We start from the raw sequence: 19846 nt of genomic DNA on the forward strand, positions 1-19846 counted from the left end.
CATCATCTTTAGAAGAGGCTTCCTCCTGGGACGACAGCCATGCAGACCAATTTGATGCAGTGTGCGGCATATGGTCTGAGCACTGACAGGCTGACCCCCCCACCCCTTCAACCTCTGCAGCTCTGCTGGCTGCACTCATACATCTATTTCCCAAAGACAACCTCTGGATATGACGCTGAGCATGTGCACTCAACTTCTTTGGTTGACCATGGTGAGGCCTGTTCTGAGTGGAACCTGTCCTGTTAAACCGCTGTATGGTCTTGGCCATCGTGCTGCAGCTCAGTGTCAGGGACTTGGCAATCTTCATACAGCCTAGGCCATCTTTATATAAAGCAACAATTCTTTTTTTCGGATCCTCAGAGAGTTCTTTGATGAGGTGCCATGTTCAACTTCCAGTGACCAGTATGAGGGAGTGTGAGAGCGATGACACCAAATTTAACACACCTGCTCCTCATTCACACCTGAGACCTTGTAACACTAACAAGTCAAATGACACCGGGGAGAAAATGGCTAATTGGACCCAATTTGGACATTTTCACTTAGGGGTGTACTCACTTTTGTTGCCAGCGGTTTAGAAATTAATGGCTGTGTGCTGAGTTATTTTGAGGGGACAGCAAATTTACACTGTTACACAAGCTGTACACTCACTACTTTACATTGTAGCAAAGTGTTATTTCTTAAGTGTTGTCACATGAGAAGATATAATCAAATATTTACAAAAATGTGAGGGGTGTACTCACTTTTGATACTGTATCACCATGTGAAAGCAATGTAACTGTTACTATTTATGCAACATCGAGAAAGCAGAGGCAAGGAAGAGAGACTGTCACAGAGCAAAGAGAAAAAGAATATAGAAATAATAAACAGACACATACACACATATGCACACACCGCGCGCACACACACACACACACACACACACACACACACACAAACTATTTACAGTTCCATCCAACCATCAGGAGAAGCGTGGTAAGAGATGGCTCTATGTGTTGTGTGTCCAGAGAGTGACTGTGCGATCAGCAGATGAGGAGAGGAAGGAGAGGTGCTGTGGGTGCCACCTGCACTGGATTACTTTATCACTATGCTCTCCTACTGTAGTCAATGGCAGCTGCTTCGTCAGGTCACCTAAACAGGAAGATTAGCATAGGGGACAGGTAGACAGGTGTTTGACATAACATAAGAGTTAAATTTTAAGCCATATTTAAACATATTTTTAAAACATTAAAGAATTCATTGATTAAAAACAAAAAATTATAATCGGAAATTTAAAATAAAACATTTTAAATTGAACACTTCTGTTTAACTCAGGTGTGATTATCTGACTGAAAAATGGTCAAGATTACAATGTAATGGTTGAAGCAGTGCTAGCACTGGTTGAAGAGAGAGAGAGAGAGAAAGAGAAAAAAACATCATGTGTGTGCCATGTGTGTTTCTCTATTGCATGTATCTCAACCACATGTAGCATGTAGTTAAACCATCATTTTAGCATTTTAAATTCTGATCACCCCCAAATCTGGAAAGGGAGAAAATCACTTTTAAGGATTTTCTCTATCATCATTCAAACATTTCTCTGTACCATTTAAATTTGGGGACAATGAATGTTATGAAGCCTAAAATCTGCTCTTTTTCTACTGGCACACTAATGCAGAACACATAAAACAAACATCTAAGACAAAATTTATTTAAAAAAAAAAATTAGGATGTCTTAGACAAAAATCTGTTTCACTATGGCATGCAACTATCAAAAAAATGAAAGTGTGACATTCACTGTGTGAAGAAATCACACCTAACTATTTATTAGTCAATCCACCTACTACCATGTTTTTAGGAGTTGGGAAGAAACTGGAGAAGAACCACCTATGAATATATACTGTATATTAATTAGCTTACATATATTAGCCTTGTGTTGGGGTATGGCTATAGAACGTATGATCCGTAGGCGTGAACCAGCCAGAAAAACGCTGAAAGAAAAATCACCTGGCCCACCAAATGATTGTAGAAACTGTGCTGTAAAGTAAATTTGTCTTGTGCACCATAATAGATTCAATGCACAAACACTTCCACATTCTTAGTCCAGCTCCAGCTTCTTTGTCCAGACCTTAGTATAAAATGGTGAAACTGTCAGAACATATGTTTGCTAACCATCGTCTCTTGAGATCACTCTGGACTGGGAAGCTACGGAAGTTTAAAACCGTTAAATTTTGATCAAACTGCACTGAGAATCACAGTAGTGCTCAGAATATTTTATTTGTTCTGAAAATATTCTTTCTTACCTTATGGCAGAGACTCATTGTGGCATCAGAAAAACCTGAAGCGCAAGTTGCTGTCTCACTGTACTGACGAATATGAATAATGCTGCCAGAAATGCAAGAATTGCACTATACTATTAGTTAGCCTAGTTACTTAGGTTTCCAGGCAACAAAACATAAATCTGGGAGACACACTGGTGGTTTTACCTGTCTGGTGGAAAAGCTAATGAGTTTTTTTTTTATTTGTCCACACCTCTGGTGATCTGGTGTTAAAGCCAACATGTAAAATGAAGCTGTGTGTTGTATACGTTTTGGGCTATGGCTGTTGAGTTATAGATACCCATCCAAGGTGTCCCTGGCCTTGTGCCCCTAGCTCCCTGTGACCCTGTGTAGGAGAAGTGGTACAGAAAATGGATGGATGGATACGAGTTGTATTTCCAAAATATGTTCTACCTTTTGTAAAGTCTGTTTTTCCTGAACTTTCTGGCTAAATCGCCCTGATGTAATAAAAGGTGTCTAAAATGCATGGCATAATTTATTTTCATCTATTGACAAACATGTATGATTAAAAAATTAAATATAAAAGAAGGCAATGTGTCCTAAAGATTTATAAGTGGATCCCAGGTGGCCCACGTAGAAACATAAAAGCTAGGTAAACATCATACTTGTACTTTGAGTCAGGGATGCAGGAAGGCATTTTACATTTGGGGTGCTGGAATTTAAAGCCGCATACATATGGTGTGAGCTATGATGTTAGGTCTGAATAATAGTCAAAGAATTTTTCTCTCAACAGAAATTGTGTTGATTACAATAATTATACCCAGGCTTGAGGAATAACGGAATACATGTAACAGCGTAACGTAAGCAAGATATAAAAAACTGGTAACTGTAATCCGTTACAGTTAAGTCAAAAATCAATGTAATCAGATTACAGGTACATTTGGTAAAAAAAATGGGAATACTATCAGGATTACAATTTTTTAAATTTAAAGCTAAAGAAATTAAACACAATAAAGACAGCTGCTTGTTTATAGTACTGGTTCACTCTTGCCAGTCGTGGCTCATATGAGCAATGTGCATGGTACATGCGCAAAGTTAATTTTGTAGAAATTAACACAAATTGTTAAATTTGTTTTATTGTAAATTGTTAATTAACACAAATTGTTAAACTCTGAAATGCTTTTGTTAGGGTGACCATATGTCCTCTTTTTCTACTCTCCTACTCTCAGCAAACGAGCGAAGGTAACGTGCTGCTGTGTACGGCGTCAAACAGTTGCTTGACAATAGCAGCAAATGACAGCTGACTTGAGTCGAAACAATGCCCATGTCTATATAAGGTAATTTTTAATTTCATGTTATCACATTGCTTCGTATTACATGGCCATTGAAAAGTGTAAATGATGGCAGAAGGTACACTCGTGGCATCTGATATTTTATTTTATTCCATGGACATTCAAAATGAATGAAGGAAAAAATGTAAAACGAGGTCAGAGTGAAACCAATTTCATTTACATACATTTATATGATGCTAATAGAGTGTCTTTTTCAGTGTATTAAAGTCTGCATTCATAGTAACACTGTTTTGAACGCTTTTAAGATCCCCCCCCAACCTCCCTCAAAAAAAAAAAAAAAGAGGTGTCCTCTTTTTGGAAAACCAGAATAACTTTTATCACCCTAACCTTTGTGTTGTAATATTACCTGCATCAGGGGCAGTGACCTTTTATTTATTTATTTATTTTATTAAAACAAATCCAAACACTGAACATGTAAGCTCTAAAAATAAATAAATAAATAAAAAACAAAAAAAGAAGCCTTTCCAATCATATTGCTTGTCTCTTGACTTTATTTACATATGTGGCCTTGAAGTAATCCAAAAGTAATTAGACTACATTACATATTCTGATACTTGGATTACGTTACTGATTCCATTTTTTATGAAGTAATTTGTAACTGTAACCGAATACATTTTTAAAGTAACCCTCCCAACCGTGATTATACCACAGTGAGGTTGAATACTTTAATCAAAAGATGTTGATTAATTGTCTATAAACAGCATTGATCTGAATATTTATGATTATACCAAAAATGCAAAAGGTTTGCAAGTGCAAAGTTGTCTGTCCTAAAAACTCGAGCCTCACGGACAATCAGTAAACAGCAATCAGTAAATAATAATAATAATAATAATAAATCGTTCACTAAGAAATGAAAAATTATAAAGCTGTGAATACTGGATTGGTTTTGGGCTAAAGCTGTAGATATTGGTTGGGCTTAGGCTAAAGCTGTAGATGTTGGTTGGTTTTGGGTTAAAGCTGTAGATGTTGAGATGGGGCTGGGTTAAATCTGTAGGTAGGGTGGAGTTAGGCTAAAGCTATATATTAGGGTGTTAGTTATGTTGCATGTTGGGACAGCAGGCTGTTACCTTGTAGGTCTGTGGTGATAACCTTTGTGTCATAGGAGCCAGTGAGCAAGTAGTGAGCTCCAGGGGAGAAGCGTACTGAACGCACATCACTCAAGTGTGGTCGATATGTCTGCACCATCCTCCCACCTCTGATGTCATACAGCATACAGGCACTGTCCTCCTGGCCTGTGGCTAGCAGGCGCCCACTGGGATCCACTGCCACTGAAGCTACTGGGCTACCTGAAGCATACACACACACACACACACACACACACACACACACACACACACACAAATAGACATACATTAAAACAATTTATGTTTCCAACCAAATGTTTAAGCAAATTTCCTAGCAAAGCAAATGAAAAAGCAAAACATTGTGCATTTACATTAGCTAGAGTTATAAGTCCATTAGCCTAACACAGCCATATTTTGTTGACTAATACTGAAGTTTAATTTACATTTTTGTTGGTGAAAGCCCTAAGTGCTGAAAATGAACAGCATTTAATCTAATAAATTATTACCTGCTTTTGCTTAATGAAGTGTGAATGGATGCCCACCTGACCCGTGGAAAGCTGTCCCGACGACTCTCACACAGCTAGGAACACGTAGGTCCCAGAAACGCACAGTCTTATCCTGTGAACCAGATGCAATCATCCAGCCACCCCATGTGTACAGTGACAGTATGTGGCCTGTGAAGAGACAGTGTAGCTTATTAAAAAAAAAAAAGAAATTGTGCATGCACATATGGGCAACTGGGTGTGAAAGTACCCAAAAGAACTGGAGAAGAATCGGACTGTTTGTGTCACACACCTGTAGTTGCATGAAGCATTTATTATTGGTATAGGTGTTTGTGTGCATGTGATCCAACCTCTGTTAGCATCTGGCAGCGTAGTCGTTGCAAGGGGTTGTCTGTATGTGCTAACACTGGCCCTATTTTGCAGCAAAGAGGTGTGTTGGTGTGTACCTGTGTGTCCGCTGAGAGCATGAAGCCCCTGTCCTCTCTGACAGTCAGTAGTATAGATGTTACAGTCTCCTGCTCCAGCACTGATTAAGATGGATCCTCCACTCTCAGGCCCTTCCATGAAGGCCAGGTCTCGAATAGTACCATCATGCATACTGAACTCCAGATCAGGACCTGAGAGAGGCAAAACTGAGAAGTGTGTGCTGCAATGCAATTGGATGATGGCTCACATAGTCAACGGTTAAAAGCCATAACAGTGGACACTTATTAGAAACAATTATTTGAAGCCAATCCCGCCCATATTAAAATCTGCAATATGAACTGTTTTCTTATACAACCATTGTATTGTTGGAGTGTATCATGACTCAAACATGCTGGAAGGACACATGCTGATTGGGACTATGAAAAGAATTTGATGCAAAGTTATACATGGCTGTCTGTTTAATAATCACACTCAACTAACATTTCACGAGAAATAATTAAAAACACGTTAAAATCATTCTGTTCTGCTAAGAAAAACCATGTCCACAGACTGCCATCTCTCTTTTCCGGGTGGTGTACACACACACACACACACGCACACACACACAGAGCAAATTTCATCTTTGTATGTCAAGCAGTTGAGGAAAAACAGTGGGGGGAAATAAGTATTGTCTTATTAACACGTCAACATTTTTTTCAGTAAATATATTTCCAATGAGGTTATTCACATGTAATTTTCACCAGACATCAGTAGTAACTCAAGAAATCTGCAAATATAAAGAATTCACAACATTAAAGTTCATAAATAAAGTTACTTGTAATAAAGTGGAATGACACAGGAAAAAAGTATTGAACATGCTAAGAAAAAGCAGTTCTCCAAGGCAAGGCACCAGCTGAAATCCATAAGTAGTTAGAAAGAAATTATATCTCCTATCTATGCAAATTAATATCAGCTGGATTAGCAAATTGATGGTCTATAAAAAGGCTTTTCTTTACCAAGGTGTCACTAAAGAAACATCTCATGATGGGTAAAAGTAAAGAGCTCTCCTAAGACCTTCGCAACCTTATTGTTGCGAAACATATTGATGGAATCGGATACAGATGTATTTCAAAACTTCTGAATCCTCCAGTAAGCACCACTGGGGCCACTATCCGCAAGTGGAAGCAACATCACTCCATCATCAACCGGACACGCACAGGAGCTCCTCGCAAGATTTCTGACCAGGGAGTCAGAAGAATAGTCAGAAGAGTAGCCCAAGAGCCAAGGACCACTCGGAAAGAGCTCCAGAAACACTTGGAGGCAAGAGGTACCATTGTCACAGAGAAAACAATAGGCAATGCACTCCACCACCATGGCCTCTATGCGCGCTCACCCTGCAAGAGTCCATTACTAAAGAAAAGGCATGTCAAAGCTCGTTTAAAGTTTGCTACAACTCATTTTGACAAGCCTATGAAATACCGGGAGAATGTAGTCTGGTCAGACGAGAGCAAAATTTTACTTTTTTGCTGTCATACTACATACCATGTTTGAAGAAGAAATGGCACTGCACATCGCCCTAAAACACTATACCAACGGTGAAGTTTGGAGGTGGAAGCATCATGGTGTGGGGCTGTTTTTCATAGCATTGTACTGGCAGACTTCAAATAATTGAAGGAACAATGAATGGAGCCCTTTACCAGGAGATTCTTGAGAAGAATCTGCTGCCATCCTCCAGGATGATGAAGATAAGACGTGGGTGGACCTTCCAGCAGGACAACGATCCAAAGCTTACAGCAAAGGAAATTCTCACTTGGTTTCAGAGAAAAAAAATCAAGGTGCTAGAATGGCCCAGTCAATCACCTGACTTGAATCCAGTTGAACAAGATTAAAAGACAATACGTTTAGAAGAACGGGCCAAAACCACACCTGAATACTGCGGCCAACTAATTTCTCCATACAGGAAGCGCCTTGAAGCCGGTCATTACAAACAAACCTGTGTCATTCCCCTTTATTGCACATAACTTCATTTATGGACTTTAATGTTTGGATTTCTTTATATGTGTGGATTTCTTGAATTAATACCAAAGTCTGGTGAGAATTTCATGTGAATAACCTCATTGGAAATATATTTACTGAAAAAAATGTTGACGTGTTCAATACTTATTTCCCCAACTGTATATGGATTTTTACTTATAGCGCACCGTATGGACTAATTGTTATGAAATTTGAGGGGTGGACAAGGATACTCCTACTGAGTAGTGTAAAGTTCATAGAAGGTTGACTTCAGACGATACAGATCTTCACCTATAGTGGCCAAACGATTTGGAAAATGAAAATTGTATTAGTATGTTTCTGTCATCAAACTCTCTACTTGCTAAAATATTTTATGCTGATCAGATGAATGGCCTAGGATGAGTTTGGAAAATAAAATTTTCCACCTGATTAGAATTATTTGACATGCAGTGGCCATATTGTTTATAAATGTCAATATGTTTTTGATAATTTTTTAGTTTTACACTTTGTAGTAGTTTGACACTAAAATTGTGAAGATAGGACAAAAATCCTAGGACAATTTCTCAAAAGTAGGTTTTGCATATTATGGCTTTTCTTCATAAGACCCAAGGAATAAGTAGCAAAAAGTATTTTCACTGTAGGATGTACGGTATGCAAGACAGGAGACAAAGTGTAAAGCACTTCACTGTAGAGTGCTGCAGTCCTAAAACCCGGAAATAAGTTAGCTTTTTTGCACTTCTGTCTCCATATTGTTCCGAAATCAATGGGTTTTTTGAATGAGTTCTTGGTTAAATGCCTGAAATAAGATCTGTGGTTAATACAACCTCAAGATATTTTTCAGTATTCATTGTTCATTCATCAATGATGGCAAGCCGTCCAGGCCCAGATGCAGCTAAACAGGCACAAATCATTATACTTCCACCAACATGTTTCACAGATTAGATAGGGTTCTTGTGCTGGAATGTTGTGGTTTTCTTTCACCAAACATAATACTATGAGACATAATGGTCCTATCGATCCACAAAACATTTTCCTACTGCCTTCTGGCTTGACCATGTGATCTTTAGCAAACTGCAGAGGGGCAGCAATATTCTTTTTGAAGAGCAGTGGCTTTCTCTTTGCAACCCTGCCATGCATACCATTGTTGTTCAATGTTCTCCTAATGGTGGACTCATGAACATTAACATTAGCCAATGTGAGAAAGGCCTTTAGTTGCTTAGAAGTTACCCTGGGTTCCTTTGTGACCTCATGGACTAGTACATGTCTTGCTCTTTGAGTGATCTTTGCTGGACAACCACTCCTGTGGAGGGTAACAATGGTCTTGAATTTCCACCATTTGTACACAATCTGTCTGACTGTGGATTGGTGGAGTCCAAAATCTTTAGAGATGGTTTTGTAACCTTTTCCAGCCTGATGAGCATCATCAACTCTGAGGTCCTCAGAAATCTCCTTTGTTCATGCCATCATACACTTCCACAAACATGTGCTGTAAAGATCAGACTCTCATTGTTTCTCATTAATTACCTAGACTGTGACAGGCTGCCAATTTGTCCTGCCACACTTTCATAATGAACCAAAAATGTTTTTTAAAACTTCACATAATAACATAAAAGATCTCTCTTTTGTACTGATGCTTCAGCTAAGCATCTTTCACTCCATCTCTGACCCCCCAAACAGTCAGACCGCTCCACTACACTCCCACATCCCCTGCTGTATGCACACACATACAGTACTGTGCTTAAGTTTTAGGCACCCTATTTTTCTTTTATCCAAACTTTGCTATAGATTTTTTATTTATTTTATGACTTCTATATTATCAGGTCAGTACAAAAAACACTTTAGATTCCCAAACATTAGTTTTCTAGCACAAAATTAAATGTTACAGGAAAATGTTTCTATGTATTAAAGAAAGCAGCATATTATATAAGAGACCACTTTTCAGACAAAAAACACAATGAAGGCTGCTGGGTTTTGCTGTAAAAATAAGAAGCAAGTGCAGTCAAAGTCTCCAAAAGAACTTTGGCTGGTCCTGCAAGATGCTCAATAAAACTTATAGCTAATTTCCTTATAAAACTGCACAAATAGTACCTGTGACTACTGTTTTTATTTTTATTTTTTGTCACACCAAATTTACTACTGTTTACTGCTCTTTATGGTATTTAAAAAAATGTAGAAACATTTAATTTCATTATTTTGAAGGCATCTTTGCTCTACAGCATTTCTTTGCATAATTTTATTTATATATAAAATTAATCTTCAATCTTAACTTATAATAAAAACTTGTAATAATAATAATAATAATATCTATATAGGTGCCTTAAGATGGACTGGCATCCCATCCAGGGTGCTTTCTGCCTCAAACCCCACTAATCCTAGGAGAGGCTCTGGATCCATGGGTAAATGATACATTTCATAAATGCTAAAAGTGGTTACTGAAAATTAATGAATGAATATCAACATGCTCTCATGATTTAATTTTTTTTTTATCTTGAGGCTGCTCACCGGTGGCATTGCAGGATTCAGTGTTGAAAGGCAGCACTTTGACGTATTTGTCATTGGAGCCAGTGGCCAGAAGCTGCCCGCAGGGGCTCCACGCAACACAGTAAATAGAACCTTTATGATGCTTATTTCTCTTAAAGCGGACCACTGGGGGTTTAGATGCACCACTGAGAGACAAAAACAAACACAATCATTATGTGCATTGCATCAAAATGGAAAAAAAAAATCTCATTAATGTCACATTTCATAACAAATCTAGTTACCAAGCTAGTAAAAATCTAGATATAATAAGATGATGAATCAAACTGTATGTGTATGTTTGAACTGGATATGAACATATAATGTCTTTAGAAGTATATCTGCTAAACTAGAAATGAACAAAAAAATCATCCTGTTTGGACGAACATATATACATAGCCATATGAACATAATGTATTTTGAGCAATATCATACCCACAAGCAATCCCAATACCATGTGCAATATATTTATTTACTGCGAAATACATATACTTTTTCTAACAAACTGGACAATCACTGCACTTTAATATCACTTTACTGTCATAAGCCATTGTGTTAGCTGTTCTGTGTGAGTGGTTTTAAAAAATATATGTTTACACTGTGTTCTTTGTGGCCATTAAGATTGTGTTATGTTTGCACTGTCAACTGTAATGTAGTTGCTGTCATTAGTTTTTGTATTACTCAGTCATGTTTATGTCTAGCACTGTGAACAGGAAGAGCATGAACAGTAAAGTGGTAAAGTAGAGCCTCTTACCTTTAAAGGAGTTAAAATGTATATAAAAGCATTTGCTTTAGATCAATCAACATACAGACATATTAGCTTGTTAAATCTTCAACACTGACTATACAGTTAGCAGTTTTGTGGTAAATATACATCACTTATCACAGCTAGCTGGCTAAGTTCTGAAGTAATTCGAGTACACAATGGACCAACATTTCCCAACCTTTTTTCAGTCACAGCACCCTTTGAAAATGTAAAAAAAATTGTGGCACCCTACACAAACACTAATGCTAGACAACCTACATGAGGATGAACTTGATGGTCTAGAAGCATCTAGAGAAATATGTCCATATTCTTTTGCACTACACACGCATAGTCACATGCTAATTATTAGGATAAAACACACACATACGTAACGCATACTGATGTTGACGTGCTGCTGACAGGCCAGCGAGGGGGGTTGAGGGGAAGGGAATTATTATCTTTAATATATAATTTTATTATTATTATTATTATTATTATTATTAGCGTGTGTGTGTCTCTCTTATTATTTCTGTGTCTGTGTTATTATTTCAGACATCAGATATTTATCATATATATTAAATGTTTTATACACATTTTAGCATTTTAGTAATGTTTGAAGGATTTTTCCATGGCAACCATGCTCTCATCAGACTATATCAACTAGTGCTACAATTTAAAACTATTCTGACATAATTCATTACATGAGGGCTCTCAAACAGATTAAATTTTATTTTAAATCTAAAAAATTAATTTTTATTTATTTCTCTGCTTGTGGTATGTGTGTACCTGGTGTCGAGTGTGTCAGGGTATGCGCAGACCCGCAGGGTTTTGGAGTTGGAGCCCACAGCATAGAACGCCCCTGATGGGTGGAAGGCCACAGCACGCACAGCTTGTGTATCCTCCAAAGTATTCACTGCTACAAACTTTTCCTTGAACTTATCTCCCTGAGATGCAGAGAAAATACAAACAATATGCACAAATACATAAAATATGCTTTTTTAAGTAACTGTTATTTACTGTTAAAGTACTATTATTTGTGGTAGAAAAGTATAATACCAGGTAAACTGATCTCCAATCACACTTACTGCCAATCTTATTAGCGTAACTTATAGCATAATTACTGATTTTGTTGTTCACAACACAACTGAGGTGCTTGGCCCCTAATAAGAAAGTTGACAATTACAATAGGTTCCTACGCACCTGCAGTGCTTGGCCCATAATAAGAAAATTGACAATAGGTGCCTACTGATGTGTAACTCATCTAACACCAGCTTATTGAGGAGAGGTGTGCTATGACTTTTGTAAGTGATCCAATGATGTTTGAAACACGAACAACAACAAAAAAAAAAATCGCCCATAAAGAATGAATGGGGAATAAAACACAGCTCGGGTGTCGTTTATTTGACCTGCTAATATCACATATCCTCTCCTACGTCTTAGGGATTAGACTTGGCATATACACGTCTCGTTTCAGAATTTTCGCTGTAAATGTCCAGAAAATGGCATTATTCAGGCCCCGTAAAGAATAATGGGAAATTTTGGACCCCACTGACTCTCACACCGTCAGTGCCACAGACAAGAATGACGTATCCAAGTCTTTGGCTTTATCCAGAGAATCAGAAAATTATATACACATTTAGCTCCCCCTACCGAGTGGCATGTGCAGCTTCATGTCGTTGTCGAATTTTGCATGTGCAAACACCACTCATATTTTTTTCAGAAAATGTAAAATCTAATTATAATTAGTGGTGCTTGAAAAGCAAGAATCAATACTATGTATCTTACATAATAATAATAATTATTATTATTATTAGTACTGCTTGCGAAGCAAGAATTAATCTCACATACTTATTATATATTGTCTTGACAAAGCCAACATACATCTATCTAATCTGTCAATGTACCTGTAACAGAGCCTCTCACTTCATCTATCTCCCTATCAATGCCACACACACTCTCCATCCATCTATCTACCAATCTACCTGTAACACACTCTCTCGTGCTTTCTCTCTCTCTCTCCATATTTCATTCTATTAACTTAACACACTCTCACTCCATCTGTCTTTCAAACACTAAAACTCTATCTATCTACATCCATTTATCAATCTATCTATCTATAGATTGATCTATCAGTATCTATAAAATAAGTGGAATCAGAAAACTACCACAACATATAAATGTTATACAGCAAAAATACTCAGCTCAATCAGGAGAATTGAGTTATGGGTATGCTAGTGATGTCACATGAAGTCACATGATGTCACATGCACGTAAACCCCCCCAAAAACTGAATTATGTGTGTGTGTGTGTGTTGTGTCCACGTCATTTATTTAGTGTGGTCTTTTTAATATAATTTTTAAAAAGTCATTAATTTATTACTTAATTCAAATGCGTGCATCAGTTCCACATGACTGAACTGAGTTATATTAACAATTTGTTTTCATACATCCAACGTTATTTTATCATGCATTTTCAATGGCCTGAATAAAACTGAACTCAGCGCTCTCACCTGAGCTAAGGCTCGAACTCGGGTTGCCGGTGTTGTGTCGAACTCAGTTTTTGCATACAAAAAAATCGCCCACAAGATGTTGTGCTCGTACCACTGAAGTTCAATGGAAAGGCATGTTTCATGACCGTCTAGTAATATTTAGAACATGGGGCAACAGTACTGCATTTTTTTGTGTCTTTATTAACACAAACACCTATTATTAGACAACTAGGCATCCACTGTTAATGCATGTTTCTGCCACACACAGCGTATCAAGAGCAGCAAATGCATGCCAACACCACATGTGTAGCAAAAAACTTATTCTGCTTGCGTTCCAACTGTACAGGCTACAGCAAAAGGAATGGTTCTCTATAAGCGCGTGTCCTGACAGGACCATTCAGACCATCTTAGGGATGTTAAATTCTTAACTGAGCCAAAAATCTTAACAAAAACAGTTACTTTAATAGATGCTACAGTAGAAACTTTGATATAGATAAAGCTGCATGCATGTACCTGAAATGCCCTTATTCATCCTTATTCATTTATTTTCACATTCACTGTGGAGAATGGAACAGTGTAGAGCAACAGTAGTAAGGTGTGACCTTCCAATCTCCACTCAGTGTGATGTGTTATCTCGTATTAAGATGGGTTAATAATAGGAATAATGGGAGAGAGTTCAAATGTTAATTTTCGTTAGTCCTTTTTTGTCTCTCTCCAGTTCAGACATTTTGGCACCAGCCCTACAGATATTTGACATAGGACTAAGACTAAATAAAAAAATTGCTGTCAAAATAAACACTAGCTTGGATGACGTTTGGCTGATAAGCTCGTATCACATATACTCTTGTACATCTTAGGGAATAGACCTGGCATATATATATTGTGTTTCTAAATTTTGGCCGGAAATGTCTCTCTCTCTCTCCATCCAATCAACTCTACAAGTATTGGCACCCTATATCTCTAACTACACATATTTTCACCACCTATTCCTAACTCTACAAGTATTGGCACCCTATATATCAAACCCTACAAGTACTGTTCTTCTTCTTCTTTTTCCTCCTAAGCTGTTTGACAAACCAAACCGTTCTCGAAAAACACGCAAACAAATCTGACTGCGAGCAGTGTTCATGTCCAAAATGGACATGAGGCTATATCTCTAAAACACTTTAGCGTATTCATACTAAACTTAGTATATGTCATAGCCATCATGACTTGAGGGTATATTTATTATTAGGGGCCAAGCACCAAAGGGGTGCTGGCACCTATTGTATTCACTAACATTCCTATTGACAGGTGCCAAGCACCGAAGGTGTGTAGGCGCCTATTGTTTTCGTTAGTGTTCTTTATTATTCTTCTTCCGCTCGAGTATATGGCAGCCCATAGAACCGCTTGTGGGAAAGTTATGAAATTTGGCACACAGATAGAGGACAGTCTCAACATTAACCAGAGCAATTTTGGAGTCTCTATGTCAAACCCTCTAGCACCACCAACAGCTCAAAATTGCACTCACATTTATGCTAATAACTTTTGAACTGTAAGTACTAGAAACAAAATCGAGTCGAATGGCTTTCTGCTGCCTAGATTTTCTGCCATTTTCATAAAATCATGAAACTGGTCTCTACAGATTCAGTGGGATATGAGTCGCCCTGTAGAATCTTCCAGGACTTCTTCTGCAACCATGTCTTGGTGGAATTTGAGGTATCCTTGGGATCATTGTACTGTTGGAAGGTCCAATGATGCCCACGCTTCAGCTTCCTCACAGACAGCATGACCTTTTCTCCTTGGATTTCCTGATACTTCAATAAATCCATCCTGCCTTCCACACGCAGCAGGTTTCCAGTGCCAGAGGACGTAAAGTAGCCCCAGAGCATCCCCAGGCCACCACCAAGCTTGACTGTGAACAGAGTGTTCTTTCTTCATTCTTCTTCCCCCAGACATACTGCTGATCCACGTGCTGAAAAGTTCCAAGTTTTGTTTCATCGCGCCACAGAACAGAATCCCAAAACTTCTGTGGTTTATTTATATGATTGTGAGCCGACTTTTCCTGTGCTTTTGGGTCAGTAGTGGTGTGTGTCTTGGAGTTCTGGCATGGAAACCTTCTGTGTTTAGTACGCACCTTACTGTGCTCACTGAAACCTCAATGTCTGTTGCCACCAAGTCTTGCTGCAAGTCTTTTGCAGTCATTTGAGGGTTTTTCACAAAATGCCTTCTCAGAAATCTGGTTGCAGCCATTGATAGCTGCCTTTTTCTGCCCCATCCAGGTATTTCATGAATTTTCTGCCCCTAGCCAGTTCAGGTATTTCATGTGTTCCAGCTCAAGCACACCTGGTGCAACTAATGAAGCCCTTGATTAGTTGCATCAGGTGGGTTTGAGACAACATCTGTTTTGTATATTTGTGCTGTTGTGAGGGATTCTATACAAGGGGTTGAATAATTTTGAAACTGAAGAAATCATTAACTCTGCAGTCTGAGGCCTTTCAGACACTTCTGAGGTAGTCTGACATGCCTTTACATTTTAATATATTTCACCTATCTAAAAAACATTCATCCAAAAATGCTACATATGCTTATATTTACTACAAACTCACCAACAATAATTTGAGAGCAGTAAGAATGTCATAAATATAGGTTTTCTTTAAATCAACTGTAAATTGACACTTTTCAAAAACCTGTTACAGTGGTGTTTGGGATACTGTGATAAACACATTATAAACATTTTTGACAGGACTTTTGAGCTCTGAACCTTGTAAACATAGGTGTTGGCTACATATAGGTGATTAAATCATGCAGAAATGTCATGTGGTCTGACTATAAAAGTTGAAGAACTTTGAAGTGACACTATTTTTTTCAAATCCAGTGGCTTACACAATGAATATTGATGAGATAGGTGTCAACATCTGTATATAATAGTTCTCCCCACTGTCAAATGTAATGGCCCTCCCTATTGTCAAAGGTAATTGACATCAAGGTAACTGATTACTTTTCTCTCTATTCCCGCATATGTGTTATCTGAAATTACTGATGAACTTATCTGAAGAAATTTTTCCCATCAAACTCCTTGAGAAATCATTAGCAGGACCCAACAGCCTATAAATCCACAAACTACTGCAGCCATGAATTTTGCAAGCACCACTTACATTTTTTTTCAGAAAATGTAAATTCCAGTTGTTCTTTTTATTCTCCCAGACACTTTTTCAGCATGTAACTAGTCCTGCACCATTTGTGTCACCTCAAAACATGCGTCATCGAATCACACATCCTCTTGTACATCTTGGGTAATAGACCTGGCTTATCGACATTGCGTTTCGGAATTTTTGACAGAAATGTCTGGAAAATTACATTATTCCAGCCCCATAGACCATAATGGGAAATTCTGGACCCCCCCCCAACTCCCACACGGTCAGTGACATAAACATGAATGACATACATTAAATGATCAGCTCAATGAGGAGAATTGCATTATGGAGGATGACAATACCCTCAACTGAGTGTGCAGAAAAATGTTATGGGTATTTTTGTGACGCCACATGCATGTTAACTCACAAAATAAGTGGAATCACAAAACTACAAAATTGTGCCACAACACAGACAGGTGACATGTCAAAACACTCAACTCAATGAGGAGAATGGCATTGTGGTTATTATAGCAAAGTCACATGACATCACGTGCACATTAACCCTCAAAATAAGTGGAATCACAAAACTACTGCAACATAGGTATGTGGCATATCAAAATGCTTGGCACAATGAGGAGAACTGCATTATGGGAGTTCTGGTAACATTACGTGTGCCTCACATGCACTTGGTCCACTAAAAACAGCTACTGGTATAGGTTTTATTAGCTGTGCTTCAAACACATACACACATGTAATTTAACCTACTGACCGGCTTGTGCAGCTGCATGTCAGTATCGAATTTTGCACAGGCAAGCACCACTTACATTTTCTTCAAAAAATGTAAATTCTAGTGATTATTATGAGCTATTGCACATTAAGTCTCATGTTTACAATGCACATATACACTTTCTCTAGCACTTTTTTTGCACTATTCATAATTTGTTTTTGTGTTTTCCTTATGTCCTCTATGTCAGAGGTTGCTGAGCGGATTTGCAGAGTAAGAATTTCACTGTACTGTGTAACAGACAGTTTCCTGTACATATGAAAATAAACAGATTCAAGATTCAAGAGTTTATTATTATTATTATTCCGCCAATAAAGTCATGCTAATAAACACAACATGTCCAGTTACATACCTCTGTTCCTTTAATGCATGTCCTGCTGGCATCACTCTGTCCTCCTCTCTCCCTCTGAACACTGAATAACAAAAAGCAAACGCATTACACACCTCACACCAAAAACATTGCTTGTGAATCATTTGTAAGATCACTGCACAAAAAGGAATGATGGAATACTGTAATTATGTCAGCTATATACATGTGCAAACTATGTACAAACATGATGAATGGACATTTATTTACTGTTTCTCCATTGTCATTACCAGCTGATAAACAGTACACACAAAGGTAAATGCTTTGTTCAAACTGCCATACTTGTATATTTTAGTAAGAACTAGGGATGTCACGAGAACCGATACTTTGGTACCAAGTCGGTGCCAGCATTGTTAAAACATGACGGTACTTGTTTTTCTGCAGTACCGTTGGTACCATTTCTAATTAATGTACCGAGGCAGTAATTCTTCTGGAACTGAAGGGGGCAGCAAATACACGCAAGTGTTTGAGTCAGTCCACAAGTGGTGAAGAAGAACGCCTACAAGCACACATCAAAAACTACAGAAGATTAGCTTAGCTTAACAAGTTTAGCGGTTGCCAGTGTGGAACCGATGCTATCGTTCATTTTAAACAAAGCGAGGAAACACCTGGAATTTGGTGAAGCACCTGAAAGACGGTCCTGTATTATGTTTGTTTGAGGCAGCTGGCATTGGTGCTGTGAAACCAGCTAACGTAGCCAGTTATTTGTTAACGACGCTAATGCATTGCAATGTTATAAACTACCTCCTAATGGGCCACCATGCATCACCATTCAGCCTGTGTCCTGTCAGCAAAATGTAGGCTAATTTCAGTATTAATCATTCAAATGTTCATGCTTTTAATAAATCTTTTTAGCCTGCCACCATAACTAAATTTAAACTAATGCTTGCATTCAGAGTATAGGGGGCGTGTGTGTTTAGGAGTGCACCTTAGCACTTGTTATTAATCATTGTCAGACAGTGTTTGATAACTAAAATATCCCTCTCTCTCTTTTTTTTGCCAGTATCAGCCAGAGGAGGATGTCCTCCAGGAGTTTTTAATTTTATTAAAAAAAAAAAAAAAAAAAAAAAAAAAAAAAAAAAAAAAAAAAAACATTTTCTTTTTTTTTTTAACCCACACCGTGGTATCGACTTTGGTATTGAGTATCGTGTACTTTTGGTGGTATCGTTACCGACTACTAGATTTTTGGTATCGTGACATCCCTAGTAAGAACACAAACATATTAATCAGCAAGAGCATTAACCACCAAGTGTATTCATTAAAAATAATAAATCAGTTCTTGAGTCATACAGTAGAACCAAGGGCACCATGTGAAAAAATGCCTGTAAATCAAATTTTTCCAAAATCTGTGTTCACATGGTTGTACCTACCTACTTGGTAGCACAGGGGACTCAGTGGGTGGTGGAACATCTACTAGTCCACTGTTTCTCTGAGGGGTACTGCTGCTAAGCCCTGCCCCATCTTGATGAAGTGTTGTGTCTATGGCACTCCCTGAAGTTATTCCTGCTTCTCCTCCTTCTTCACCATTACACTGCAGAGAGAGAGCCTGCACTTCCTCACCCAGATCATCCATTCCAACATTCAGCTCCTCCAGCTTCTGAATGGACCTGCAAGCACGCACACATACACACACACCCCAAATATATAAATACCCTAACCCTAAAACTACAGGTTTTCTTGAAATTAAATATGTTGCACATTTTAAAGTTAAATGCATCAATCTGGTGCACATCACTGAGAGCAAAATTAAGGAGGCTAGATCTATTAAGAACTTTGTGCTCTTGTAAAAAAAATGTTGTGCTCTAGTAGTAATTTAAATCATAAACATATTGGTTGTATAGATATGAATGGTGATGACACAGCAAAAAAGTCACACCTACAAGATATGTTAAACAAGACAGTTTAATGTTCTTCACAAATGGTCAAAACACAAAATCGACCAGTGCAGTGGCTCTCAACACAGAGGGCACAGAGAGATCGTATAGGGCGCAAATTGTTTTCAAGAAGAAAAAAAAAAAAAAAACAGACAGAGGCTCATTTGTGGAATCAGTGTATTTTATTGCTTTTCAAATAGAAAGGGCGTAATTAAAAACCCAGCATTCCCTCTCTCTCTGCATTTTCTTTTTGCTGGGAGAGGTGGAGCTTAGAATGCCTTTTATCTAGCTGTCAGTGCAAGTCCATTGTTGCCAACGTAGCAACTTTTCAGACCCCTTTAGCGACGTTTTTATTGCAAATAAAAA

At 38.0% G+C, this 19846-nt stretch overlaps 1 protein-coding gene across 3 annotated transcripts in view; it reads right to left on the reverse strand.

Moving 5' to 3' along the window:
- Positions 1-681: 681 nt before the first annotated feature.
- Positions 682-19846, reverse strand: part of wdr47a (WD repeat domain 47a) — a 69830-nt gene continuing 50665 nt past the window's right edge. For 2 of the 3 annotated variants that reach the window (XM_017461894.3, XM_017461893.3), the window contains 8 exons: positions 18977-19213; positions 17592-17652; positions 11638-11795; positions 10092-10255; positions 5618-5788; positions 5211-5342; positions 4672-4890; positions 682-1128 (listed from right to left, as the gene is read on the reverse strand). In XM_017461894.3, the coding sequence (XP_017317383.1) occupies positions 986-1128; positions 4672-4890; positions 5211-5342; positions 5618-5788; positions 10092-10255; positions 11638-11795; positions 17592-17652; positions 18977-19213 (1285 nt within the window). In that variant the 3' untranslated portion in view covers positions 682-985. Of the gene's footprint in view, positions 1129-4671; positions 4891-5174; positions 5343-5617; positions 5789-10091; positions 10256-11637; positions 11796-17591; positions 17653-18976; positions 19214-19846 lie in introns of those variants that run through there. The other variant, XM_053673660.1, reaches the window with a different exon arrangement.

The sequence above is a fragment of the Ictalurus punctatus genome, chromosome 20 (assembly GCF_001660625.3).
Source record: "Ictalurus punctatus breed USDA103 chromosome 20, Coco_2.0, whole genome shotgun sequence".
In the NCBI taxonomy this organism is placed as follows: domain Eukaryota; kingdom Metazoa; phylum Chordata; class Actinopteri; order Siluriformes; family Ictaluridae; genus Ictalurus; species Ictalurus punctatus.